Raw genomic sequence first — 27,913 nt, forward strand, 5'->3', positions numbered from 1 at the left:
ACTTAGGAGGTGGTGTGCTTTTTATCAGTTGTGATTAGCCTCTGCGGCCACAGGTTCAAAAGATGGACAGCCCTTTACAATGAAGATTACCCTTTATAAAGAGGCCACTATAAGTGGACAAATTACCCTATGCAATGAGGTCACTGGTGGTGGATATGTTCATCTTCGAAGTGAGGTCACTGGAGGTTGGCATGTCACATTTTGCAATGATGTCACTAGATAGACGTTATCCTGTGCAATAAGGTCACTAAAGATGGACACTTGATTTTACCCGTTGTAACAAAGTCGCTGGAGGTTAACGACACCCTCTGCAATAAGTTCACTAGAGGTGGACAAGGTATCCTTTCTAAGGAGGACACTAGATTAGTACTCTTTGTAATGTGACCACTGAGGCTGTGAGGACACTGGAGTTAGACACAGTTTACCTATTCTAACTGGGACACTGGGACGAAAACATCAACTTTTTACAACGAAAACACTGGAGGTGGACATGCTACCCTCTGCAAGGAGGTCACTGGGCATGGAGATGTTACCCATTGCAGTAAGGGCACCGGAGATGGACATGTTATAATAATAAGCTGCAATTTATATACACATGACCAATGTTCCCTGTAAAGGCGCGCGCGCACCCTTCCTTCCCCCACTGCGCAGGCCCCTTTGGCAAGCGCGCACGTTGCCATGTTCTTGCAAGGTCGCTCCCTGCATCATGCGGCAGAGAGGACGTCAGCGCTGCGTCTACAAAACAGACACCTCGCAAGGACAGGGTCACTCTTTGCCGCCGAGCAGGAAGGACAGGAAGGACATCTTCAGGACGAAACTGCATTCAAGCAGGTACGTGTATTTGTATTTCAAGGGCCTCGGGGGCACAGAAAGCATCTGTGAAATAAAAACTTGCCCCTTGCGATCCCTGACCGAGACCGCAGAGTGCAGGCATGCAAGCACATTTCTTGCTTCTGCAGTGTAACACCTGCCTTTAAATTCACTCGACCTTCAAAGGAGAAGTCATTGCCCATTTATGGTTTCATGCGGTTCAGATTTTGTTTTATCTTTGTTTTCCTTTCTTTTTTTATTATGAATCACCAGATTGTACTTAGTGGTACTTGCTATATGCTGGACACCAGGGCTTAGGAAACCAGGAGTGGTTAAAAGGATGGTAACATTTTTCATATCTGAAGAGACATTTGACATGTTTATGAAACCTACAAATCTGTGACACGTATGCCCTTTGCTACAATTGAGAATTTGACTTGGTACAGCTATTTCATTTTCGGGACTGAAACTATTGACTTTGTGTATTTGATTATTTGATAGTTATGAGTTTTTTTTTATTGGTTGCATGATATCTTATAGGGAAGAGGTAATAAGTAATGAGATATTTGGAGAATGCAAGTAATGGGATGTGCTATGCTTTAAAAAAATCTAAAATAGGTAATTTATTTAACTTAACAGTGTATTTCCTGAAAGGGAATGCAGTTTAAAATCAAGGAGCAATCAATCAAGTAAATATATATAAAAGTTAGCCATGTCACAATGTTATGCTGTATATTCCTCCTTATGGCCATCATTGTAGGAGGCTGGCCTGGCTTGTAGTGGGTACCAGAGGTACTTACACCTTGTGCCAGGTCCAGTTATCCCTTATTAGTGTAGAAGAGGTGTTTCTAGCAGCTTAGGCTGATAGAAGGTAGCTATAGCAGAGCAGCTTAGGCTGAACTAGGAGACATGCAAAGCTCCCACTATACCCTGCTCCCTGCCCCCACCCCCTCCCCAGAGTCCTCCCTCACCCGCTCCTGCCCCCGCACATATACACGCCCACACGTGCACTCATATACACACATGCACACATGCATACCAACATCCACTTACGCATGCACACATACATTCCAACACATCACAACATACACCAACAGCCCTTGTCACATACAAGCATCGACAACGCACAACACTCACAATCACTCATTCATGCATGCATCCACCGCGACTCACACCTGCATGCACGCATTTAAAAAGGACCAGAAGCCCGCTGTGAACTGAGAGCTGTACATCAGAAGGGGTTCTCATTTTGTGCAGAATAAACATGCAGTTGTTGTTTCCCTTCCTCCGTCTGTCCCATGTGTGTCTTTTGCTCGCAGCAAATGCTTGAGGCAGAACAATAAGCCCCGGCCCCAAAAATGAGTGCCGGTGCTCAGCACCGGAAACAACAAGCACAAATTAAGCACTGCTTTCTAACTGTGAAGGCATATAACACTCAGATAGGTACACTCAGATATTTGTTTTTGGCCATCTTATTGGTATTTATCCATTTTTTTTGTGATTTGAGAATAAATGGAGTCATAAAATAGTATATTGCCATATATATTTAAGTGATAAACATGCCCTCATACTTGTTTATGCCTGTCACATTTTAGCAAACTAAGCTTTAAGATTTAGCAAAAACTACACCCACAGGTCTAGGGCAATGGAAGGGCAAAATGAATACTCTATAGAAAATGTCTTTGTATCATCATGTCTCTAACTCCACCCAGTAGCAACGCCCCCTTGCTCAATTTAATTAGTACCACCGCTTCATGTAATTGTTCTGTGGCGGATGGACTGCAGAAGTAGTGTAATGTGAATGTAACCTTTTTTACACTGGTTTCGTGGGGGACAATTTGTTCAGAATGAAACCAGATTTGTATTTTTAACCTTCTACTGCCCACGCACATTGAATCTGGAAGCAAAGTACAGCGAAACAGTATTAATTACTGCAGTGTTTTATATCACATTGTTGTGTGTCATCAATGCAAAAAATAGAAGGTGGTGGGTTATTGCGGGTATGTAACTGAAGGCAGTGTCACTCACGTCAGAGCTTTACAGATGTAGAATGTGAATGCTCATGGTTCCACCAGATTCTTCTGTCTTAGTGATGAGAGCTCCCAGGGGGCTGGGTAGCTCTCCCCACTTTCAGCTGGGGGGGGGGGGCACATGTTAGACCTGACGGACTTCGGGTGGTCATCCCACAACTTTTTGACTGCCTCCCTCCACTTTTTTACTCTATTTTTTCTGGTTTTAGGACTCTGTGCACAGTGCCCCTGCTAACCAGTGCTAAAGTTCATATGCTCTCTCCCTTAATCATGGTATCTTTGGTTAATTCCAGATTGGCATATTTTATTTACCTATAAGTCCCTAGTGAAGTCCACTACATGTGCCCAGGGCCTGTATATTAAAAAAAGTAAAAGGCAGGACTCTGTGCCGAATTAGCGTGATTCTTTTTACGCTAATTCGTTGCAAACTTAATTCCACAGCACACTTTATTAAATCCTCTCATGTTGCAATCAGAGCCAAAAAGTATTCATTAATCTCCAGGATAAAATAAGCAGCAAATTGTAAGAAGACATAAGCTTCTTCTGTCGTGGAACCCACAGCAAATGTGACAAGACAACAACAAGACTTAAAGGCACCTTCATTGCTCATTCATCGTCTGAATGGACAGAACACTTTTTTTTGTCCGCTTGCCAGAACGAGCCAGTAGGCCTAAAAATGGCTCACCCTTATAAATCTGATTAGTCATAGCGAGTGGCTGAGCAGATAAATTGAGGCCTGTAAAGGCCGCATCATCGAAGGTCTAACGCATGATGTAGGTTTCCAAACAGACGATAATATGGAACCAGAGTTCATCTAAACTGAAAGCCCAGGTAACCACTCAATTGCTCTGGAGCTGTCATGCAAAATGTTTTTGTAACTCCTATAGCCTAAGCTAAATATCTTCTTTCCAATTACAGCCAGTCACCATTTGCATTTGAACAGGCAGGCGTGAGTACCAAGGAAGACAAGGTAATTCTGTAGACGTTCCTGGTGGGATTAAGGGTCTCTACATAAATCACGTTCATGATCCACACCTTTGCTTCTATTACAGGTTTGTCGGACCAAGCAAGTTAGAGATTTGAATGGACCGACATGTGTAGAAGCATAAGGACCAGGTAATTTTTTGGTAGGTACCCCATCTGGGTCACCTGGCACATTATAATATGACAACATGATGTAACCAACTGTTAACCATCTTTTCTTTTGCTGCAGGCATCTCAGACAGTACTGGTCATAGATGAGGACAGGCAGACCGGAGTAGCAGCAGAAAGAGCAGGTTATTATTTGCTAGTTTTTCCTTATGGTGTAACTGAGCCATTGAAACATTCAGGTGCTTTAATCATTTGTTCCTCTTGTACAGGCATCTTAGACCCTGCTACACAAATTTGAACAGGCAAACGTGAGTAGAAGCAGAAAGTCAAGGTAATAATGTAGCAGATTTGTGTTGTGGTACACCTGGTACAGTGGAATATGAAAACCTACTTTAACCACCTTACCCATCTTTTCTTCTGTTGCAGACATCTTCGACAGCACTACTCATATATTACAAAAAGGCGCATGTGAGTAGAAGCAGAAAGACAAGGTCATTATTTGGAAGATTTCACTTGTGATGCACCTAGTACATTATAAAATGAAAACATTCTTAAACCCTTTTTTTTGTTCTTTTGCAGGCTTCTTAGACAGTTCTAACATTGGTTAGAAAAGGCAGACGTGACTACAAGCAGAAAGACCAGGTAAATATTTAGTAGTTTTTCCTTGTAGTACATCTTGAACATAAGCATGTGCTGTAACCATGTTTTTTCTTCTATTGCAGACATCTTAGACAGTGTTACATCTACAGGCAGGTGTGAGATCAAACAGAAAGGCCCAGGTAATTACTTTCTACATTTTCCAAGAGATAGCTCAGTCTTGTCTGGTAGATTGCATTCAATAGCAGAAAAAACAACTTTAAATAATGTTCCTCACTTTAATTAATGTCCTTTTTTTTTGCAGGATTTGCGGCACAGTAGGCTCAGACTGATTGCCACCAAAATGTTCAAGCGCAAAGCTGTGACTTCATCAGAGAGCAGTGCTTCACCACAAAGGAAGAAATGCTGTCTTGTGTTCAAAGAAGAATGGCTGAAAGAAATTGTGGAGACTGAGAAGTCCAGGAGCAAGGTTTGCGTACAACTGGAAGAGCTATTTCTATACAATCCAGAAGTAGGCCTGATCTGCAAAGTATGTGCAGAAGCAAAGATCGCAGGGGACTTTTCTACTGGGAAGAAATGGAGTGATGGCTTGAAGCTGGACTCTTGAAACGCCAAATATGTAGCAAAGTTCATGAATCTGCTTTGGGGACACTGAGAAATAAAGGTGCTGCTGCCAGGCTGGGTTTTGGAGTGCGCACCATGCTAACGGAAACCGCCAGTGACAGAGCAAATAAACTAGAAGTAGTTGAACGGCAAAGATCCCTGCCCGAAGAGATAAAGATTCTCATCAACGTGTTGCTAGCAGTCAAAATGAACACATCAATGTTATCCGTTCAAAACATCCATGACCACGTCGCATTGTATGTGAAGATACCAGACAGCTGGAGGAGCAAGAACTATGCCTTTGAGTTTTTGGAGGCCATCAACAGCGTAATACGCTCTGACTTCATGGCAGAACTTCGCAGTGCTCGGTATAACACATTGATAATTGATGAGAGCACAGATATTTCAGTTACAAAAATGCTCATCCTCTACTTCAAGTTCTGATCTGTAACATCAACAGAGCACAAAACAGTGTTTGGGGGAATTGTAACTCTGAGTGCATGCAATGCGGAGGCTATCACTATAGCTGTAAAAGAGTTCTACACTGCCAATAAGCTGGACCTTATGAAAATGGTCATGTTTACATCAGATGATGCATCAGTGATGCTGGGAAAGAACAATGGTGTTGCTACCCGCCTCAAACAATCCATTCCTCTTCTAGTTGAGCAGCACTGTGTTGCGCACAGAGAAGATTTGGGAGTTGATGATGCCTGGAAAAAAGTTCAGATGATCAGGGAAATGGAAACATTACTGAGGACTGTCTACACTGTGTTCTCCCGCTCACCTTTAAGAAAGTCCAAGCTGGACGAAATTGCTTTGGTCACTGAATGTGAAGGGGTCTCCTTTCAGCCACTCAATGAGGTGCGGTGGCTTTCAAGGCGTTTTGCTGTTGGTGCACTCTTGCGTAATTATGAGGTTGCTCTCAAATACTTTGATCCTGAAAGAGTTGAGGAGAATGACCCAATTGCTAAATATTGCTACAAAAAACTATCAGACTCAAACTACCATATTTCCTTTGCAGCACTAAATGACATTCTGGGTGAACTTGCATCTTTGTGCAAGTTGTTTCAGAAAAGCTCTTTGACCACCATTGAAGCTGTACAGTATGCAAGAGCAAAAAGTACCCAAATAAAGGAACAGTACTTGGGCGACACTGTCTTTTGGAGCAACACAGTAAGAGATCTGATGGCTTTGTGCAGAGAGGACCGAGAGTATGATAGTGAGCCGATGTTATCTTTCATTAAACTTCTTTGTGAGCACATGGAAAGAAGGTTCCCAGAAGATTAATTGAAGGAATGGACAAGCTTTGATTTCCATACAGTAACAACACAATCACAGTTTGATTTTGGGACTGGGAATGTACAAAGACTTGTTGAGAAGTATAAGAAGGTCTTGGTCCTGGGTGATTGTGACACCCCTGGTGATGTTGTTCGGCAGTACAGAGATTATAAATATGTGGTGGCAGCGCATATAAAAAACGGATTGTTTAGGACCTTTCAAGACATGGTGAATTTCACTCTGCGGAATGCTGCACAGTATAGTGTTGTATCTCAGCTTGTTGATATCTGTGCAACTTTCCAGGCTTCAAGTGCAGACTGCGAACGAGGATTCAGCCTCATGAACTCAATCAAGTCCAAATTAAGAAACAGACTAGAGGAGAGTCACCTAGATATGCTGATGAGGACAAAGGCTTACCTCTCAAATGGGAAAGTTGATTTAGACCAAGTTTATCAGCACTGGAAAAATGGTAAGGACAGATGAGAAAAACAAACATGTCACACATATAACGTTGGCACCTGACTTGTCTAAACTCTGATGCGGCTTCTCCTACAGTCTGTGTGTGGGTGGGGTAGGAACATTTCTCAGCCTGTATCTTGGCAGGGGCATCATGGCATTCATCAGCAGTGTGTTCATCAAATTGTAAATGTTAATCAATTGTACAACTGGCTGTATTTGATGTGCGGGGTCCTCTGCAGCACTCTGAGAGCATTCATTAAAGTTTCATAATGGTTCAACCTCCTGATTTCTGTTTTCTCTAACTGGGGTGTAGGTGCACTTAACAGGTCATGTCCTTGGGGTGTGCAACCAGGTCACAAAACTGCCTTAATGCCCTATTGCCTGGAGCAATGATATCCCTTTTTTGCTTTAGTGGTATGGAGGGGCTAATGCCAAAGATATTGGCTAGTTATGCGCTGCGCGCGCGTGAATGGTCAATTTCTTGGCGCACGTATCCTTGGCTGCAGTGCACAGAGACCGCACACTGCTGCACACAGTGGAAAAAAATTAGAGGGAACATTGCACATGACTGCTTCAAGTGAAGGGTCCCAGAAATAAGACTTTGTTCCCGTGAGGTGCAACTTTAGCAATTAGGACACTGAGGTCGGTGGACAAATTATTTATTATTATGCGGTCACTTGAGGTCGACATGTATCTCTTTGAAATGAGGCCACTGGAGGTGGACACGTGTCACTTTCTAAAGAGGACACTGGACGGGGGCACACAATACTTTGTGATGAGATATTGGGGGAGGGACAATAAGCCGCAGGCAGTGGGGATACCGGAAGTGGGCACAGTTTACTCTTTATTATGAGTACACTAGGGTGAAGCCAGAGTTCTCAAGTTTCCCAGGTCCATGAATGTGTGCTCCATCCATTCGAAGATAATTATTTGCATTCTGGGTCTTGTAGTCTCAATTTTATAATGGAATAAAGACAACTACTCATCTTAGAAGGCCTAAGAAAAGCATCCTAGACTGCATGAGTTTTACACACGCGCGGAAACTCGAGAGCTCTATGAAACCATTAACATTTTTGTGAAGAGACTGTAGGCGGGAACACGCTATACAGTTTATCATGTGAATGCGCTGGGCTGCGCACGCTCTTTCCCTTGATGACACACGATCAGGCACAAATCAGTGCATTCTGGGAGCTGTAGTCTTGCGTGTGTTCGTCTAAACCTGAACTAAGAACGCCTTAAAACAAAGACTGGTAAAAAAAAGTAGTCATCTAGTGGAAACGACGCTCCGTTGAAATGCAGCCACCTGGTAAACACCCCGGACAGGTTAACAGCTATTTTCCAGCACCTGCACGACCCCTCCGGTGCCTCCCCCAAACAGTATAAAACCGCCCACCTCAAGAGCGTTGTCATAGGTACCGTTTTCTCTTTCTGTAAACTGCGTGGTCAATAGGATGTCATTTAAAGTTTGCTTCCTGTGTGGGGTCCTTTTTTCGGCCCTGCTGTGCAGCAGTCAGCCAAACGCGTCGTTTTTCGTGGGTAAGTAGCTGCGGATGCTAAGCGGGAGTCTCCTCAGGTGGGTACCACAGATCTGCCCTATACGGTCGCCTCATCGTAGGCACGAGGCTGCCGCCAGCCTGAGGCGGGGGGGGGCTCTTGGGGCTGGTAATGGCTATACATATTTGGAGGGAGGGCCTTTGCCGTATGGTAAAGAAGGTTTTGATTCCAGGTATGACCTTCTGTTGTGACTTCAAGCATTTCTTTAAAAATAAAAGCGTGCATTTTACTCTTCTGATACACTTAACCCCAACTTATAATTATGCTTTTATTTAACAACAAAAAAAAAGTGCACAATGTTAGTGACGGCAAGTGCAGGATTGCCTGAGGACCAACCTTTTTATGGGGCAATTTAGCTAGAGTCTATAACTCGTTTCGTTTGAATTACGGTTGTCGTTGGGTTGTGGAAGACTAACGCGTTGGTGTGTTCTTGGTCCTTCGCAACTTTTTGTAGTCTATCCGTGTGTTCTGCTTCCTGTGTGTTTGGGGGCAGTGAACCTTTTGTTTATCAGAGAACTCCTCGTCAGGGGAAGCCTCTCTACGCTTTCTAGAAGCTTGTGTCACCAGGATATCTTGTTTCCACTCCTGGATGTCATTAATCAACCCGATGCATTTTGGGAGTTGCAGTCTTGCTGCTGTTCCAAAGGGCTGAAGGTGAAAACAAGAGCGAAAGTCCAGAAAAAGCCGTGTCCTGGAGCCATCTGGTTGATCTGTCCGCGCCTGCCCTTGTGGAAGGTTCAATCCCGCTACCCAGGACCCTTCACATGCAGCGGAGGGGGGTTAGGCGCAACCCCACATGCACCCAGATAACCAGGACTAGTATTAAGTCCACTTGTTCAGGGCTTGTGGTGGTGGGAATCTAAAAAAAAAAAAACGAAAATAGCCCTGTGTAATTAGGGGCCTGACTTAAAGGTGTAAACTCAAATTCAGTGACTTCTATAGTGCCATTCAGCCAATTGACTGGTTCGTCACACAATTTTCCGCTATGTCAGTCTCTTGCGCAGGTAGACCCTTTCTCTCCACATCTCGTCCATTTGCCAGTCTTACACCTCCATCTTTCCTCCTCAGTTGCCCCCTTTCCACTCCTTTCTGAATGCTCTTTCTCACACCCCCTTCGCTTCACTACCCCCTCAAACGCACACGACACAGTCATTCCCCTGCAAGCACCGCGTTTTCTTTCACTTTGCCTTGTCAATATCTTGACAACTGGAACGCTTGACCGCTGCGCTCTGCAGAGAGGCCAAGGATCGGATGACCATACATTCTGAACACCCTTTGATCACTGCCGGGCACTGTGACTGTACTGCCCTCAGCCTGGGCTCCAGAGCGCTCGATCGTGTTATCGGTATAAAACCCCTGGAGGCCACGGGCTTGAATGTATGCTCTATACAAGAATGATATGCTACAAGAAGAAAAATCAGAAACACTTTCCTCGAAATAGAAAACACCCTTGAGGAACGCAAGCATCCTTAAAACATGGGAACTAAATCTGACATCACCTTAATGGTTTTACGTCCATTCTTCAGTATTTGATCGGTGTTTCTGCCATTACAACGAAGGACATTAACTAGGGACGTGTCTAACTACCGGGTCGGAGACCTGAAGGGCTCCGGCCCACTTAAAGCTTACCCTTGTTACCTGAGGACTAAATTCTACGTCCGCCAATTAGTCAGATAAGGTCTCTCAAGACAGGGAAGCGAGGTGACTCGTGTTTCCAAGGCGAGCTGTGATCCGGCTGTTCTTCATCGGCTTCTTAGACAAGTGCTCAAGCGACTCATTCAAGAACCAAGTCTTGCTTCTATGAGCTACTGTAATGTAGAAGATTACTCTTTTTCAATTTAAAGTGAACCCGGACTACAATTCCCAGAATACTTTGGTGTATTCGAAACCCAGAGCTTAGTATAGTGTGATTGGAGTCGTCTGATATTGAAGTGCGATGTAAGGCATCCTTGACTATGAATGAACCATTCAATCATCTCGGGGCTTCGAACGCCAATAACTTCAAAAGTGTGCTCTTAGACACAGGTGTGTCTCGACCTTGTGCACATGTTGCTTTCTGGCAGCCGGGACTTGCACTGGCGGACTCCCACTGTGTTTATCTGTGGGCACCAACCCCACCCTCCTACAGCAACCTGCATTACTTCCCACCAGTGATGGAATGCCAATTATTCTGGGAATCCATAAAGTGGGTGTCAATGTGGTAGCGGAAAGGTAGAGGTCACAAGGGTTGGGGGGGTGGGGGGGATTGAGATTCTGACAGTCGGCTTACACTTCATAATTTATTTTTAATTTCCTCCTCCATGAAAGTGTCCAATGACAGATGGGACAGACAATCTGTTCTAGCTTAATTGTTCAGAGGCTGCAGTTCATAATATTGTGTGGGGGTTAAGACACCTGCACACAGATCTGTGTGCCATGCACATTTCAGAGGATGCTGGTAATGTTAAAATGCCTCTGGTGGCTACAGCCATTTATGAGAAGTCGGTGATTGTCAGTCTCTTTTTTTTTTTTTTTTTTTTCCTTTCTCCTCTATAGTAACTGGGTCAATGCATCTGCTGTAGAGCAGATGAGGTAACATAAAGATCAAAGGTCTGATTTTTATGCAGCTACAATAATGGATCTGTTGTCAGTCGGAACCAGATCTGATGCTTGCCAGTCGTAATCCCTATAGCACACCACCCATTGTACAAGTCATGTCAGTGCTGCACTTCCTGGCCGCAGGCTCCTTTCAAAATATTGTGGTCCTAACTGCAGGGATGTCTCAGCCTATGTTCAGTCTGGTTTTGAAGGCTGTACTGTCTGCATTGTTGAAACACATGGACAGCTACATAAGATTTCGACCACCTGAAGATTTGGCCATGAGAAGGCTTTTTTTTTTTTAACACACATTCCATATGTGGAGGGAGCCAAACTTCCACTCCATTAATGCCCAAGTAGTCTGTCTGACCTACATTTCACAAATTTGTGCGAGATGTGCTACTTCTTTTGACACAGCGTTCTTTACTTGCAGTTTGCAAGTTGCAATCCTTCTAATGTAGTTCTTTGAACTGCAAAGCATGGCTCTCCAACACTTTCTCAGACTTTTTTTTTTTTTGTGTTAGGTCAAGGGAAGGTTGATTTTGGGTAGTAGTCTTATTACAGTAATCAACCACTTAAGTCCTCATTTTATTTATTTTTTTTTTTTTTTTTTTTTTATTTCCCTCTGACCATGCACTCTAAACATAATGCTTATTGGTATGAACTATATGTGAATCCTACACCTTGCAACTGTCATTGTCTTAAAAAAAAAAAAAAAAAAAAAAACATATACACTGACTTGCACACGTATGAATTATTGCCTCTGTATAATGTGATTTAAAGGGCTCTCGCACCCTAAAGTGTTGTAAATGCATTACTAATTTCCGTAATAAGTCACGCAGACATTCATCTGACATTTGTACTGTGCATCCACATCTGATACACAGTGGGTGACCAAAGTAGAAAACCTGCCTCCAAATTAGTTTCTCTCTAGTACTTGTCCAGTGACACAGCTGCGTAGCTTTGTTTCTCTTCCTTGCATTGGCTTCAAGGAGAGGCTACGGATTTCACCAGGATGAAATTACAAAAAATTAACCGACGGTCCTTTAAATCAGGCCCTTGTTTTTTGAAGTGACAATAAGAAACTCTCCTCGCTGCTTGTGCCCCGGTATCGGTTATTGCTGCGATGTACGAATCGCCACTCCAGGCTTGTCTGCGTGGATCTCCCTAGATTACAAAGTAAAATCCAGGATCTAGTCACCATTTCGACAGCATTATATCGACTAAACTCTGCAAAGCTGTATGCCTGATTAGCTGTTATGGCTCAAAATGTGGTTCTATTGAGATACTCGCCCTCCTTAATGCCCGGGAAACTGTGGAATGTTTGAGGAGTCACCAAAACTTGTGGAGGGGAATAACATAATCTATACCATGCAGCTCTTTAATGACACTCCATAGGTCACTGTGCTATATCAAGATTGGAATGTATGAAGTGCAAGTAACAAAAGGATTAGTTACTAAAGCAGTAACCCACTGAGCTAGCCACACCCGCTCCACTCGCTGACTTGTTTCTCCCCACAGACTACACGGTCTCCCTGTACTCCCAGAATCTGCAGATGTCGTCCCTGATCTGGCTGGCGCCCGCTGCTTGCTTCTACGAGGCCTGGGTCCTCCAGACCCCCGACCCGAACCTGGCGAACCGGAGCACGTCCTCCATCCTGGTACAGGTGGAGCCCACAGGTAGGTGCGGGGGTCCGGCCACGCCTGCGGGGATTGTAGAAGCGTCTTAGTTGCGGGCAAATTGGTGTCTGACGGAGCAAAGCAGAAAACGAATGCCCAGTTGTATGGGGTAGGTCTTTGTTCAAACACCGTGCCTTGAAATGCTTCTAGGCGCTTGTGAAGGAAATAAGAGATAGGGCACAGATGAGTTTAAGGAGGTTGTGTAAGTGGTTTATATACCTTGTTAGACTCCACTAGCAAGTGGAGCCAGAGTTAAGCCTGTTTCGCCTGGACGTGTTCTTTGTTTTAATGTGTTGAGGTTTTTGGACAGTGTGTATACTCTGTAAACTCTCATGGGGAATTTGTGCTTGAGTTTGATTTAGTGGGGAAGAGAACTAGTGGACTGAGGGTGGACAGGGGGTGGTTGCAGAGACGCGTTAGTCCCGCCTTTACTATAAGGCAGACCTTAGCAGGTACCCCACTGGATAAAGGTTGAACCGGAGGCCACTGTGGTGGAAGAGTTGTCTATCATTTTTATTTTTATACATTAATTGAAAAGAGGATGGTTTGGCATGAGGAAGGGAAGATGTAAGCCATATGAAAGTAGAAATTCTCTGCATGCCATTCAGACCCCCCGCCTCATGCTTTCAGGGTTGGGTTGCACCGTAGCTCTGTTCCTGGTCCCTGCTGGATGTGGATAGTACATCACTAGCCTCGAGGGTCAAACCCAATCGGACATTCAGGTTTTCAGTGAACTAAACCATCAAGATGCGCACAGTCTGAATGGAGTCGCTTGTTCATCCCTTGAATACAGTGAAACTCATGCCCTTCATAAGCACCATTGCATCTCTGGTGTCCTCTGTAATCTGGCACAGGCTTTGTGTAGGAAGAGGGGGGGGGGGGGGGAGGGCTCTGCCAGCAGTAGTTTCCGGTCTACCCTGACCTGGTTACACCAGGTTTGTTTCTCCACCCTGACCACTAGCACTCCACAACAGTGCGTGGGTGCAGTGGCCTGTTTGTAGTGCTTAATTTGGATTTTAATAAACATTTTCTCAAAAGATTTTCATAAATCTGTCTCCATTCCAGGCTGCTGCCCAGCTATAATTCCATCTTATTCCTATATTCCACAATTCTCTACTTCAGCTCTAAATTTCACGCTTGCGTGTTTTTTTTTTTTTTTTTTTTTTTTTTTTTTTTATTCCATAATCCTCCTCCTTTAAATTCCCAATTATGTGCATCACTATGTCGTCTGCAATGGCATAGTGGGCCAAAACATGGATTGGAATGTGGACGGTATTTCGAGCGTTGTCACTCGTTTTTCTAAGGGCTCACGTTTAGTGCACACATAACAAATTGTTGCCAATGTTTTATGAGTACATGCCTGTATCTAGACCGGTCTATTGAATGCTGTTTGCATTGAGCATGCTTTTTGTGTTTCTTGTTTTGTAGACTCAAACGGCACCCTGTATCGAGCCCAGAACAGCTATGAAATTCCTCGTTGCAACCCAATGTATGCGGAACCGCCATCCAGTAGCAACTTTGTCTACCAAGTGGGACCATATCTGGAATCACTTCCGGGGGACGCCATCATCAGCGTCCTCGCAGAGAAGAGCTATCGGTGAGTGGGGCTCTTTATGGACTGCTGAGGTCTACGCGGTCGATGTCCCTCTTATCTTCAGCCCAAAAGATGTTTGCTCCTCTACTGAGGAAGACCCATTCGCTTTGAGGATATACTCTGTCGTTTTTGTTTCACTGTCGGAGTACATGGTATGATTGTAATTTAATCACGTGGCTAAAACATTGTGTGCATTAAGCAATTCACAAGTGAGGTGAACTGGAGCTGGCTAATTTTGCGTTTAGGTTCAAATCTCAGTGTATGTACTAGACTCAACCTCATGTTATTCTGTGCGAATCACTTAACTACCCTTTGCCAAAGAAAGTGAAATGTAATTGTGTATTTTCCACTTCATGTACTCTAGCTTGCTCGTCTCCCAGCACTCACCATAGTGCCAATTCAATCAGGAGTGAAATCGAACAATTTCCTGAATGCTAGCTCTTAAGAAGAAAAAGCTGGATGTCTTGGACAGGTTTTGGGCTCGGTCGGAGTTTTGGTGAAGCATGTTCTGGTTGAAGGTGACCTTTTTCTTTTCACTACAGGTTTCATGCCCACCTCAGGTTTTGAACATCAACCACAACCAAGTCATAGTGGTTCTGGACTGGCGAAGACTGTCTGCACCGCTCCCTTATTGATCCCAGTCACCCCCACCTCTGTCTCCTCCTTAGGGTAGATCTTCTTGTCCAGTCGGAAGGACAAGACCTCATTCTGAATCTTGAGTCAATCTCCGTGCATAGAGATTCAGCAGGGACATTGATGCTATCTGCCCAAATTTACTTGTCTCTTTGCTTTCAAGATTTCTTCTTCTCAATATGTTGCAGTGAGTAGCAAGTAACAGTTCTGTTTCCTCTTTATCCTGGAAGGTGCTTACTTGGAACCGGAGATGCTTTCGTTCTGATGGTAATCTGCTTCCATTTGAGTCAGTCGTTTAGCAAGAGGTCGACCTTATTAACCTTGAAGTCCACATCTTTGTCCGAGGTACAAGAGGGATCGTGTCAGTCCTTCAGGGCTCCTCTCGTCATACAGCAGGCCCAGTTCTTTTGCAGGTCCAGAAGTGCATGCTTGGAGGTGCCTCATTTATCCCTGGTACCAGCTAGGGTACAGAAATGACTCCTGGGAACACCCTATCCAGGAGGGCGGTGTAGTTCTAGGCCTGACCATACCCACTCTGGGGCTTTTCAAGATGCTAAGTCTTTAGCTAACTAAACTTTGAGTCGGCAGTGTGTGTGTGGCATCCCCCCCCCCCCCCCCAAACACATAACACTAAATGGCCCACAATAAATCCAGTCTGCTTTTGTCCTAACTGATGTCGGAGTCCATCAGCAAACCAAACGGAACCACAAGAATTGTCATGGCATCTTATTATTTGTGATTTTTTTTTCCCCCCGCACCCGGTTCTAAGTAAACCCAACAGACCGGTCAAGAAGGATTTGAAACTGTGGTGTCAAAGGATGCCCACAGCCTCCACCCTGCAAAGGCAGGAATCCTAGATGTCATACAGGTTTGCTCCTGGAGGCATTTCACACCCATTAGTGGCTTGGAGAAGCTACATCACATGCAAATTAAGCTCCAGGTACTTTAGGTGATGGGAGGGGGGGGGGGGGACTTTATAAAGTTCTTTCCTAAATATTTAAAACCTGATCGCCAATAATTTGGTTTCAATAACCAAATATTTTTCTATTTGGTACATTGCCTGGGATACAGTATTAGTATTTAATATTGCTTCCCAGTATTTACTTATAAGCCAGCCTTCACTGTTAGTCACTAAGATTGATAGCCTTAATTTTCTACCTGTCCTACTTCTCAAATATCAAGCATCCAGACTTCAACCCCTACATAGGGTTACCTATTAATATTTAAAAGGGAGGTTGTGATCTGTCAAAAGGGCTTAGTTTGACAGACTGAATTGCAATTTTTACACAAACAGCTGGGCTACAATAATTGGTTTGAAGCCAGGTTTGCACTGCCACTCTATCAGATGGCACTAAGGTCTTCAGTCCACTATTGCCAGTTGGCATAAAGGGTCTGGGTACTCATTGCACCATATACTATGGACTTAAAGGCAAGTTAAATACACCAATAAGGTTTATGCAAATTCCCCCCCCCTGTTAAAAGTGGGCGTGCGGGCACTTTTCATTTGTAGAGGTAAAGTATTTGGTCCTGCAAAAGCTTTAGTAAAAGGTGAGCCAAGAGCATGCAGAAAAGGTGAATTCCTACCGGGGGCATTTAGCACAATCTTTGCAAATGCATTTCCTGGTGTAACCATCAAGCTTTCCATCTCCTGGTGGTATTGCTTGGCAATCAGTTCAAAAAATAATCTAATTGCAGGTAGAATGATCCATCAGAAGAAAAAAAAATATACATGCATTGGTAACCTCAGTCCTTGTGGATACTATCTACCTGCAAGTTCCTTAAGATTCCAATGGGGGGGGGGGGGGTGTGGAGTAATGGCCGCTATAATATCCTATTTCTTACCTTGCACTAGATTGCACAATCTGCAGTCCTTCCCATCCTGCTGCTCTGGCAATGTGGAAAATGAATGTGAAAATGTATATGGTCTTTACAGTAGTGGTAGTAAGGAGGGTGGGGACCCCTTTATGGCTCCTGTGATAATATGCAATTTATGGCAACATCACTTCCGCTATGATTTATAGCGGACACCCACTCATACTGACATGAAGGCTTACTAGTCTAACACCTTGAAGGCTATTCAAGAGGAATCTGCAGGTAGATAGGAGCATCCGCCATGTATTATCAATGGTAAGCACTTGGCTCAAGCCTAGGCAGTTTGCATGCTCTGTCTGCAAGACATGCTGCAGTCAGTCTATGGGCCTTGACAACACCCACTATTGTCATTCGTTATTGGTGGTTGACTTAAATGTGTGTGGGTGTTTCTCCCCCCCCCCCCCCCCCCCCCAAAACATTATTTTCTAAATGTACCTCCTTTTTGTGTGTTTAGTTCCTCCTAGGTGATTTCACAAAACATTTTTGTTGGCCATCACTCTATGGTCACGCTTCCTTTTACAGCATGTGATGGTGCCTCTCCTGTCTGGGCATTGGAGCCTTGGTGTTTTGGTTGTCCATAGCAATGTATTTTCGCCAAACTAGTAAACTGTGTTTAGAAAGGCACTGAAGGTTTCAGTTTTTTTTTTTTTTTTTTTTTTTTTTTTTGTTCTTGTGCCTCTGCTCTTGAATACTTAATTGGTGTTTTGAAACCACTTTTCCCTCCTCTGCTGTTGTAGAAATAAATGGATCTGTGTGTGTGTTTGTCTTCCTCATTCTAAACAGTGCTGCAGCCACTTCTCTTGTCCAGTAGTAAAGCCTCCTTAATCCCATAGGCAGTGCTGCAGCTGCTTCTCTGGAAACTCATGAATTCCTCATTCGAAGTCCTCTAGACAGAACCAGAGCTGCAGCTGCTTCTCTGGCCCCAGTGGTAGAGCTCATTCTCTGTCCCCTAGGCAGTGCTGCTAGCTGCTTCTCTGGTCCATTGGTAAATCCTCCATTCTAAGTCCTCTAGGCAGTGCTGCAGCTGTCTGTTCACACATCCACTACTACTCCCAATCAAAACACATAGGTAAAATACTTTGTTTACACCAATAGCCCTAACTCTCTCAAATACAAAACCTATTGCATTGCAAATACTTGTTTTTATTCTGCAATGGTTGATTCTTATCAATGCCGGGTAAATGTCTCCTTCCAACCCCTCACAAATTCGAATGTTTTCTTGCTAGCACCAGCTAGGTGATTAACGCGCTGTGCTATCATGCTGTTCTCTTGATTGCAGGATTCGCTTTTGCCTGTATTCTGGGACTGGTAACCTGGTGGCTGTATCAAACTGGTCTGTGCCCATCCAAACTAGATGTAAGTGAGGGGAGAGGGTGTTATGATGTTTGACAGGGGTGTGAAATGGCGGGTCTCACAGAGGTGAAATCTACCCCCCCCCCCCCCCCCCCCCACACACACACACACACACAGGTGAAGTAATGCTTTACATTGGAGGTTAAGTCAGAGGATATGAAGTCGTAGAACTGCATATGTTACTTTACAAATTATAAAGTATTAAGATGTGGCAAGCAGCAATCAATGTAAATTTAGAGAAACTACCTAAACATTTGTAGTCTGCACGAATTGTGCAAGCAACAATAGAGCTACTAGTCACTTGCCTCTAAATGCCGTCTTGTATCTCTACCCCCTCGATCTCTGCTTCACTCTCCCTGGAGAGTGAATTGAGAAACATGTTTTCAACATTTTCACCTCTCCAATCAGCCTCCCCTTCATCTCTCGTCCTATAACCTCCCTTGAACTTAGGGAAGTGCCAACTGTTAAGTCCCTCGCAACCTTAAGTGGTGTCCTTGGTAGGTGATGCTTTTGGTTACAGCAAACTAGAACCTCTTCCTTAGGCCGCATGCAAAAGGGCTTACTTGCTGACAGTCAATCTTCCTGCATCCTGGCCTAGTCCTTGTGCACTTGATCCTCCCCACAGCTACACTAAAGGTACCCTCATCTTTTCTCACACACAAATAGTGCCTGAAGGTAGTGTTTAAAAAATAAAAATAAAATAAAGGTTTGCCGGTGGTCATGGTGCCTTCCTAACTCATCGTGTTTCCTTTACAGCATTGGCCCCAAGCGTGCATGACATGCCCCAGTTTCTGGAAGGACGATCTGGCGGCATGGTGGTCATCACAGTCATCCTCAGCATTTCCATGTTTCTCCTTCTGGTAGCCCTGGGCTTTGTGCTTGCCACCACTAAGCACTGACCCTCCTGGGACTCCGTACAGTGGAATCTATGCTCTTGGCGTCTCTCCTACAGACTGTTTGACTACAAAGGTTCAAAGTATCTATCTTCTGTGATTAACTTGCACTGCTGCACCTATTTATGAAAGGTTTTATCAACTTTATTTCAATAAAGCATTTTTGTAAGATTTGCTTGCTGCTTGCTCTTATGATCATGTAACATGGGTTTTGTTAGACTTTTCATCGTTGGCGTAGTCTCCCTTAACTTTTTGCCTCTGTTCCCCAGGTTGCTGATGTGTGCTGGACTCTGACTTAACTGTTTTTGTTACTCTGGGCACTTTACCACTGCTAACCAGTGCGCAAGTACTCCTTTACAAAATGGGTATGTGATTGGTTTATCCATGATTGGCATATTTGATTTATTAGTAAGTCCATAGTACAGTGCACTAGAGGTGCCCAGGGCCTTGTAAATCAAATGCTACTAGTGGGCCTGCAGCACTGGTTGTGCCACCCTCATAAGTAGTTCTGGAATCATGTCTCAGACCTGCCACTGCAGTGTCTGTGTGTGCAGTTTTAACTGTAAATTCGACTCGACAGGTGTAGCCAATTGCCAGGCCTAAAGTCTTTTTTTTACATGTAAGACACCCCTAAGGTAGGCCCTAGGTAGCCCCAAGTGCAGGGTGCAGTGTATGGTTAAGGTAGGACATATAGTAATGTGTTTTATATGGCCTGACAGTGAAATATTGCTAAAATCGTTTTTCACTGTTGCAAGGCCTGTCCCTCTCATAGATTACATGGGGGGGGGGGGGGGCTACCTTTAAATCTGATTAAAGTGCGGATGGACATGTGGAGTTTGGGGTCTCAGCTCACAATTTAAAAATGCATCTTTTAGTAAAGTAGATTTTAAGATTGTGTGTTTGAAAATGCCACTTTTAGAAAGTGAGCATTTTCTTGCTTATACCATTTCTGTGACTCTGCCTGTTTGTGGATTCCCTGTCTGGGTCAGTTTGACATTTGGGCTGGTTGCACCTCACACTGAACAGTGACCCAAAGGGAGCTGGGGTGTAGCCTACATATCCTGATGAGCCATCTGTGCTAGGAGGGTGGGGAGGAGTGGCCATTCACACCTGAAAGGGCTGTGCCTGCCCTCACACAATGCAGTCTCCAACCCCCTGGTGAGTGTCTGGGGCCGGGCCTGGGCAAGGCAGGATTTCACATTCCAAAGAGACTTTACTTTGGAGTAGGCCTACTTCAAAGGAGAAATTGGGTATAAAAAGGACACCCAAATCTACAGACTTTAGAAACACTTCTGGAGCCAAGAGGGACCTCTGCCTGGAGAAGAGCTGAATAGCTGAGGAAGAAGAGCTGCCCTGCCTGTGACTGTGCTTTGTGGAGCTATCCTGCAGTTGCTGCTTCTGCCAGAGTAAGAGGGCAAAGACTGGACTTTGTGCCTTCCATCTTGAGGAGAAATCTCCAAGGGCTTGATCCAGAGCTTGCCTCATGTTTGAAGTGTCATTGACCGCAAAGACTTCTCTCTGCCAGCACCTGGAGTCTCTGGAAAGACTTCTACTCTGCCCTGTGGTGCCCATCCAGTTCCTGGGACCCTGAAAGGAGAAGCTGGCAGCCTAAAGACAAGTAAATCCACGCACAGAGCGCTGTGCGGGGAAAAGATTGACACACATCCGATCTGCGGCTGAAAAAAACAACGTGCAGCTGAGAAACGACTCGCAGGAAACGTGACCGAAGAATCGACACACAGAGCAGGAGAAATGACGCGGAGCATCACTGACGGAGGCTGGGAGATCACAACCTGCGCTGTGGGATTTTCGGATCATCGTGCGGCTGGATTTTCGACTCATGTACGGAGTTATTTTTGACACACACCCGCCCGTGCAGGGTTATTTTTGACGCGCACCAGGTACATTTTCACTCTAGCAGCGCTAGTGTGTTTAAAACTACTTAAAGACTTTTGATTTTTAATTGATAACTTGACTTGTGTATGGTGGATTTTTGTCGCTTTGGTCTTGTTTTGTTTAGATAAATATTTCCTATTTTTCTAAACCTGTGTTGTGTCATTTTGTAGTGTTCATTTATGTTACTGTGTGTGTTGGTACAAATACTTTACACCTAGCACTCTGAAGTTAAGCCTACTGCTTTACCAAGGGGGTAAGCAGGGGTTAGCTGAGGGTGATCTCTTTTACCCTGACTAGAGTGAGGGTCCATGCTTGAACAGGGGGTAACCTGACTGTCAACCAAAGACCCCATTTCTAACAGGTTTATTCTCCGATCTTGAGTATTATTGCAGAACTATTTCCTGCATCGATGAGAAAATGTATACATTCCAGACTCGTCGGTCTCCAACTTTAGGATATCACTATCTATAGTGGCGGTAACTTGCCTTCCTGCACCAATCCAAATGCAATTTAGGTTTAAGGATGTGTCTGCTTTGTACTCTGATCTTTACAACCCTCTGTCGGTTATCTATCCTCTTGTCATTCAGCACTACGGTGTGTCCAAGGGGCACGAAGTAACATCCAGGACTGGTGTTACTTGGGCAGTTTATATTTTAGTTTAGGGAGGCGTTCTGCAACTGCAGGGGTACCTAATTTCGGGAGGATTCCCTGTTTGTTTATTTCTGGAAGATATTTTGAAGACGGCATATTGAGGCTTTTCATTTAAGTAGTGTCTCCCTGGTTTATTGTTGCCTACTGTTTCTGGCTACCTGTTTGGGTCTCCGCCCCCTCCGCCCCCCCCCCCCCCCCCCCCCCCCCCCCCCCCCCCACTGGTTTCCACTCTTGGTCCCCCACCCCATGCTCATTACAATGGAACATAAGGTTGCACAAGACATTCCGTCTAGGCAAGTATAGACTGACTCCTATCTTTTAAGTACTATACGATGGGGAGTCAAAGTACAGTGGATTTGTATAACAAGCTGATAATTACTACATCAAGCTGGTAATTTACCTTTTAGATAACACTTTAGTTCCACGTTAAGCCTCTGAACTTGTTTGTGGTCATTTGATATCTTAATTACTGCACTACTTGGATCCTCCTACTGAACCTGGAGGGCTCTATCCTGAAAGATCATTGATGGACTGTAAGAATTTAAAGAAAATTGGTGTAGGAAAATGCCACTGGCATGGTCAACACCCACCCACCCCCCCCCCCCCCCTCACCAAACTTATTGCCTAGTGTTGATGCCAGCTTTGTAAGTGTTCTGGGACCCTGCTAACCAGGCCCCAGCACCAGTGTTCTTTCCCAAAACTTGTACCTTTATTTCCACAATTTGCACACAGAAGTCCCTTGTCAAAGGTACCCCTGGTACCAAGGGCCTGGTCACCAGGAAAGGTCCTTTAGGCCTGCAGCATGTTTTATGCCACACTCAGGGACCCCTCACTCAGCACATGCACACTGCCTCACTGCATGTGCTGGGGGAGAGAAGGCAGTCAAGTTAGCACTTCCCTCAGTGCCATGCCCACCAGCCACTGCCTGTGGCATAGGTAAGTCACCCCTCTAGCGGGCCTTACAGCCCTAAAGCAGGGTGCACTATACCACAGGTGAGGGCATGGCTGCATGAGCACTATGCCCCTACAGGTTCTAAGCCAATTCTTAGACATTGTAAGTGCAGGGTAGCCATACTGAGTATATGATCTGGGTGTATCATTATGAACTCCACAGCACCATAATGGCTACACTAAATACTGGGAAGTTTGGTATCCACATTCTCAGCACAAACCCACACTGATGCCAGGGTGGGAAGTATTAAAATAATGCACACAGAGGGCATCTTAGAGATGGCTACTGTATGTTTATCTGCTTGCTAGTGTAAGGCTGACTGGTCTATGCCAGCCTACCACTTCAGACAAGTTTCAGACAACATGGGGTGAGTGCCTTTGTGTACTCCGTGGTCAGAAACAAAGCCTGTCCTGAGTGGGGATGCTTCACACCGCCCCCCTGAAGGAACTAACCTAGCAGTGAGCCGCGGAGACTCAAGCCTGGTGTTACAGCTCCCTCTAGCCAGTGTAGATGCTCCCCACCCCCTGACAAACACCCACTTTTGGCAGCAGCAAGTCCAGAGGGATGATTATGGTGGTGGGGGGGGGGAGAAAGGGGGAAAATAGTCACCCCCCCTCCACCAGGACCACCCCCTAAGGTGTCCAGAGCTGAACTGAGCCCCCCCCCCCGCCCCCCCAACTTCCTCAACATCCTCCATATTGCTTTGGATTGGGACTAAAAGGGATTTCCCCCCCACCCCCCTCAAAAGTGGGAGTGGGCACAAGGAGGGTGTAGCCACCTTTGGACGGTAGCCATTGGCCTTCTGGTTCCTGACCCTAACACACCCCTAAATTTAGTATTTGGGGGTGACCATGACCCAGCTCTTCAGATTTCCTCAAGAAAGGACTGCTGACCTGAGAACCCTGCAGAGAAGGAGACAACGGACTCTGCCCCAGCTTGCCTCTTGCTTCAAAAGAAGCAATGCATTTTGCAGACCAGGGACAACCTCCCTTCTTCTCTTCTCCCCCACCCCCCCCCCCCCCAAACGTTATTTTGGCTCCTGTTTGACCTCTGCACCTAACCAGCCCTGTTGCTGGGTGTTTGGGGGTTATCTTGAAACCCCCCTCCATGGTGGGCTATCTATGCCCTGGAGATTGAGCCTGTAAGTTTGTTACTTACCTCAAACTGTAGTTTATTTACCCCCCTCCCCCCCCCCCCCCCCTCTCCCCCCCGGAATCGTTGAATTGCAGTGTCGACTTCTAAAATAACTTTTTGCCATTTTTTAAAGAGCTGTGTACATTGTTTCTATTCAAAGTCCTAAGTATTACTATGCAAAGTACCTTTCATTGAATGTAATTACTTACTAAATGAATCCTGTGGTTCTAGAAATTAATAAAATGTTTCTATATAAAAACCTATTGGGCTGGAGTTAAGTCTTTGAGTGTGTTTTCACTAATTGCTTGTGTTCGTACAACAAATGCTCAACACTACCCTCTAATAAGCCTAACTGCTCGACCACACTACCACAAATAGAGCCTTAGTAATATCTATGATTGCCTCTTGGAGCCCCTGGACTCTGTGCACACTCATTTTGACATAGTATATACAGAGTCCACTTCCTACAGTTGTGTTCCTAAAATCCATGTAATCTGACTATCTTGGAAAGCATGACAGACTATTCACCAGCGAATAAGAGGCTGTTTAATGTGGCAGGGTCTTGTTCTAAGTTGTGGAGCAGACATAAAAGGGGGAATCGTTTAGATTTCCTTGGACTTCAGAAATATGTTAGCCTGAGTGCTTTCCTGAAGTCCAGTGAGAATTTTGTCCTGGTTGACCTGGGAAACCCAAGTTTCAATCCTAATGTGATCCACTTGAACACTTTTTTTTTTTATCTGTGTGCAGGCGTGTAGGGCTAAATCAAAAAGGAGCAGAGTTGAGGCCTGGGACACACTTGAGTAAAGGTGGCTGACCTCCTTGTGGGTGGATCAGTCAGTGGTGAACTTTAAACCCAAGAACTTTCCATTCTTTTTGTTAGTTTGGTAGCATGTCAAGAGAAACGAGTCTGCATCTTCAAACCTCTTACATTAGTTTATAACTGAGCAGGGAGGCAGCAGCTGCTCCTATTGTGTAAACCTCTCTCCACTCCAGGGTTGTGGATTCTAAGGACATATTGCTCAAATGGCAATATTAATATACCTGTAGACTCGAAATGGATCTTTTTTTGAGCATGTCAATGTACACTGCTGTGAGTGAATGATATCTTGTGTAGGGATGCTAAGCATGTTTAAACATGTGTCCAAATTGGACCCTGCAAAATTCAAGCAGAATATTAACCTTGCTTTAACGCGAAGATTTTTGGGTGAGATCATCACTTCTTAGAAATGAGATGTCCCAGAAATCGCCGTACTAGGTACAGGAACACAGTCCTGCTCAGTGGCCGAGGTGTCGGGTATCCTTATTCAGGAGAATTCCACTTCGAAGGGGTGAACTTGTAGGTTAATGAAGGCGCTTGCCAAACTATCCTTTTGTGTCTTAAATGTGATCTTGTTTCTTCAGAGATGGTTGGTGTAGCTCTTCCTCACCCCACTGGGGAAATGTTACATCATATCTGCAGATGATTCAGACTTTTCATGGGTGCGAAATTAACTTTTCCTGCCTCGTTTCTGACCAGGTCTCCAAAGGGTTTTTCTGCAGCCTATAGTTTGTCATATTTTGAAGGGTTTTGTGCAAAAATCAATGTAAAATTGCTCAAATGTTCTTCTAGATTAATCTATTCATTCAATGAATTACTGCATTTATTGTGTTTTACCTTATTAAATTTAATTTTGTTGGCTTGTATTTTTCAGTAATCTGGGATACATACACCAAAATCGTCAAATCCACATTAAAAAATATATATATTTCAGCAGCATTATTAGCAAAAGTGTTTTTTTTTTTAATTATAAATATGGGGGCATCTAATTCTGCATGGGCTGTTGAGTAGAATGCTTCACAATGCCCATATCAGGTGAGAGACGGAGAGCATAAAGCAAACATTCTCATGAGGAAATTCTCATCAAGAACCTGATGATGCATAGATCTTGGGGGCAAACTTGTAGGTGGCCTTAAACAGCTGAGAAAGTTAAATGAGGGGGGGGCGATCATGATTTAGGTTCCAAGTTGCATCTTGCTTTGGAGTCGTACTCTCTTGTACACTGCAGTACAATAGCACATTAGAAGACTAATGAGCATTAAATAAAATCCTTCCTGGCCTTCCACTTTACGAACCTTATCAAATGTATCTTCCATACCTGTTAAGGGAGACATTCCTTTGCTTTCAGGCTTTGGCCTTTATTGAGGCAAGGCAAAACAGATAAGGATGTAAATCATCGGATCTAAGGCATCAATTAAAACACACTTTTTTTTTTTTTATTAAGAGTCTTGTGGAGGTTTCTTGGTGGAACATCTTTTCATGTAGATGGGGCTTAGTTTGTAGTACATTGTGTGTGGGGGGTTTGAAATGAGTGTGTATTGGGAGACCCTGGAGCTCTGTGTGCAGTAGATTGAGGATGAGTCTGGCATCTGAGTTCTGGATGGCTTGTAGTATTCTGGTGAGCCCGGTGTAGAGGGTGTTCTTGTAGTCCAACTTGCTGGTGACTAGGGAGTGAGCCCTCATTCTCTCTCTTCCCCCCCCCCCCCCCCCACCCCTCCCCCCCCCGCCCTCCCCCCCCCCCCCGCCCTCCCCAGGTCTGTGTTGCTTGGGAGCCAATTTAAGATCTTCCTCAGCATCTTCAAAGGTTCCTGGTGCATGCTGGTGGTGGATGTGGAAAAGTGGTGGATGGAATGTCTGAATTTATCTCAGCCCCTGGTTATTACTCAGGCCACACCCCAGTCCATTGTTTTGCCCATTGTGCAGCCTCAGTTTGGACCCAGCTATAAGCAAATTAGTCTTGACATTGCTCCAAAGGGAGCAGTCCAGCCCTAACTGCCAAGCCAGGGTAGATGTGAGTTAGTACAGCCAGCCATCAGCTTGAGTCCTCATGATGTGATGTTCTTGCCAAAGATCACTACTTCTGTCTTGTAAGTGTTGTGATGGAGACGCAGCCATAAAGCATCTTTGTTTATGCTGGTAGTGAACCTGAGATGGAAATTAGGTTTCATATCCTCTGTGTAGGAGAGGATGTTTATCATGTGCATGGATGATGTTTGCCAGAGGGGATCATGTATTCATTAAAGAGGGTGGGACTGTACAGTGACTCTAAAGGCACTTGGTGACTTGAATCACTTTTTTGGATTAATAGGGTAAAATGTCAACTTCTCAGTTGCACATTTGTACAGCAAATGCAGCTCTTCTCCATGCTTCTTTGGTGCCTTCTGGAAAACAGAAGAGGAGTGCACGTTTATTCCCTCCCCCCCCCCCCCCCCCCATACCACCACCACCACCACCACTCCTGGGTTTGCAGAATGCATAACTTTCCATTGTTCTGTGATATAAACATGCATTTCGGTTTTGAAGCAGACTGTCCTGGAGAGCTTGTGAGCCTTGGCAACAGGGTTGCATCAATTCACTGATGTGTGAGCATATATGGTGTTGAATAGGCAGGGTCAGATCTATGCAAGACAGACATGCTGCCTCATCGGTCTAGGCTAGCAGAAATGTGTTGGTTATCTATGCAGGGCAAGCATAATATGGGTGGAACCTTTGGGTATGCATAGGTTTGTCATTCTTGGTCTTACAGTGACAGACAAGATGTGGCCCCTGCTACAGAAAATCTCAAATAGCAAACCCTCATTGTTCACAGTAACAATTTTGTGCAGAAATAAAACATGGCACAATGCACTGGGATGCTTGAGTGAGGGACCTGCAAGGGTCCATATTTAAGGGCCTGCACTTTGTGTAAGAAACAGGTTGGTAAGATTTTTATGCCCTCTGCTAAAAGCAGTTGCTTGCGGGCCATAAGCAACTCATCTGCATGGTATGATGGGAAGGTCTGGTGCTTTCTGAGCTTTGTGCTCTACTGGTGAAAATTGTGGATTCTCCTCTGATGCCAACATAAATTGTTAAGCCCGTGGTGGAAAAAAAGGCCTGAAGAGTCAAATGGGAAATACTCACAGCTTTCCTGGCTTTGTAGAGACACTCCTAGCTCAAAGGTCTGTGACATTACTTGTCCTCTCAGTAAATATGTTCTACAAAATACATTGGCATGTCTAGGTCTTGTGTTCCACACTCTTCATAGCCGTAAGACACACAGAGTTGTAGTCTGCCTGCGTCTTAACATGGAGTTCAAGCAAATAAAACCTAATTGACTAAGGCCCATGCATTTGTTACGTTGCCTTGTCAAACAAAGCCTAATCTGTGTCTCGGAGTAATGGATAGCAGTGGATGAAGACTATGGGGGACACCCCTTGCTTCTCATAGAGTTGTATTAGT

The 27,913-nt window shown here is 44.7% G+C and overlaps 1 protein-coding gene across 1 annotated transcript; it reads left to right on the plus strand.

Moving 5' to 3' along the window:
• Positions 1-8,285: 8,285 nt before the first annotated feature.
• LOC138247407 (uncharacterized) lies at positions 8,286-19,201 on the plus strand. Its single transcript, XM_069202045.1, has 5 exons — positions 8,286-8,405; positions 12,522-12,680; positions 14,109-14,277; positions 18,059-18,135; positions 18,889-19,201. The coding sequence occupies exons 1-5, from the start codon at positions 8,321-8,323 to the stop codon at positions 19,029-19,031; spliced, it is 633 nt and encodes a 210-aa protein (XP_069058146.1). The 5' UTR covers positions 8,286-8,320; the 3' UTR covers positions 19,032-19,201.
• Positions 19,202-27,913: the final 8,712 nt, after the last annotated feature.

Source organism: Pleurodeles waltl, chromosome 7, assembly GCF_031143425.1.
Source record: "Pleurodeles waltl isolate 20211129_DDA chromosome 7, aPleWal1.hap1.20221129, whole genome shotgun sequence".
NCBI classification, from domain to species: domain Eukaryota; kingdom Metazoa; phylum Chordata; class Amphibia; order Caudata; family Salamandridae; genus Pleurodeles; species Pleurodeles waltl.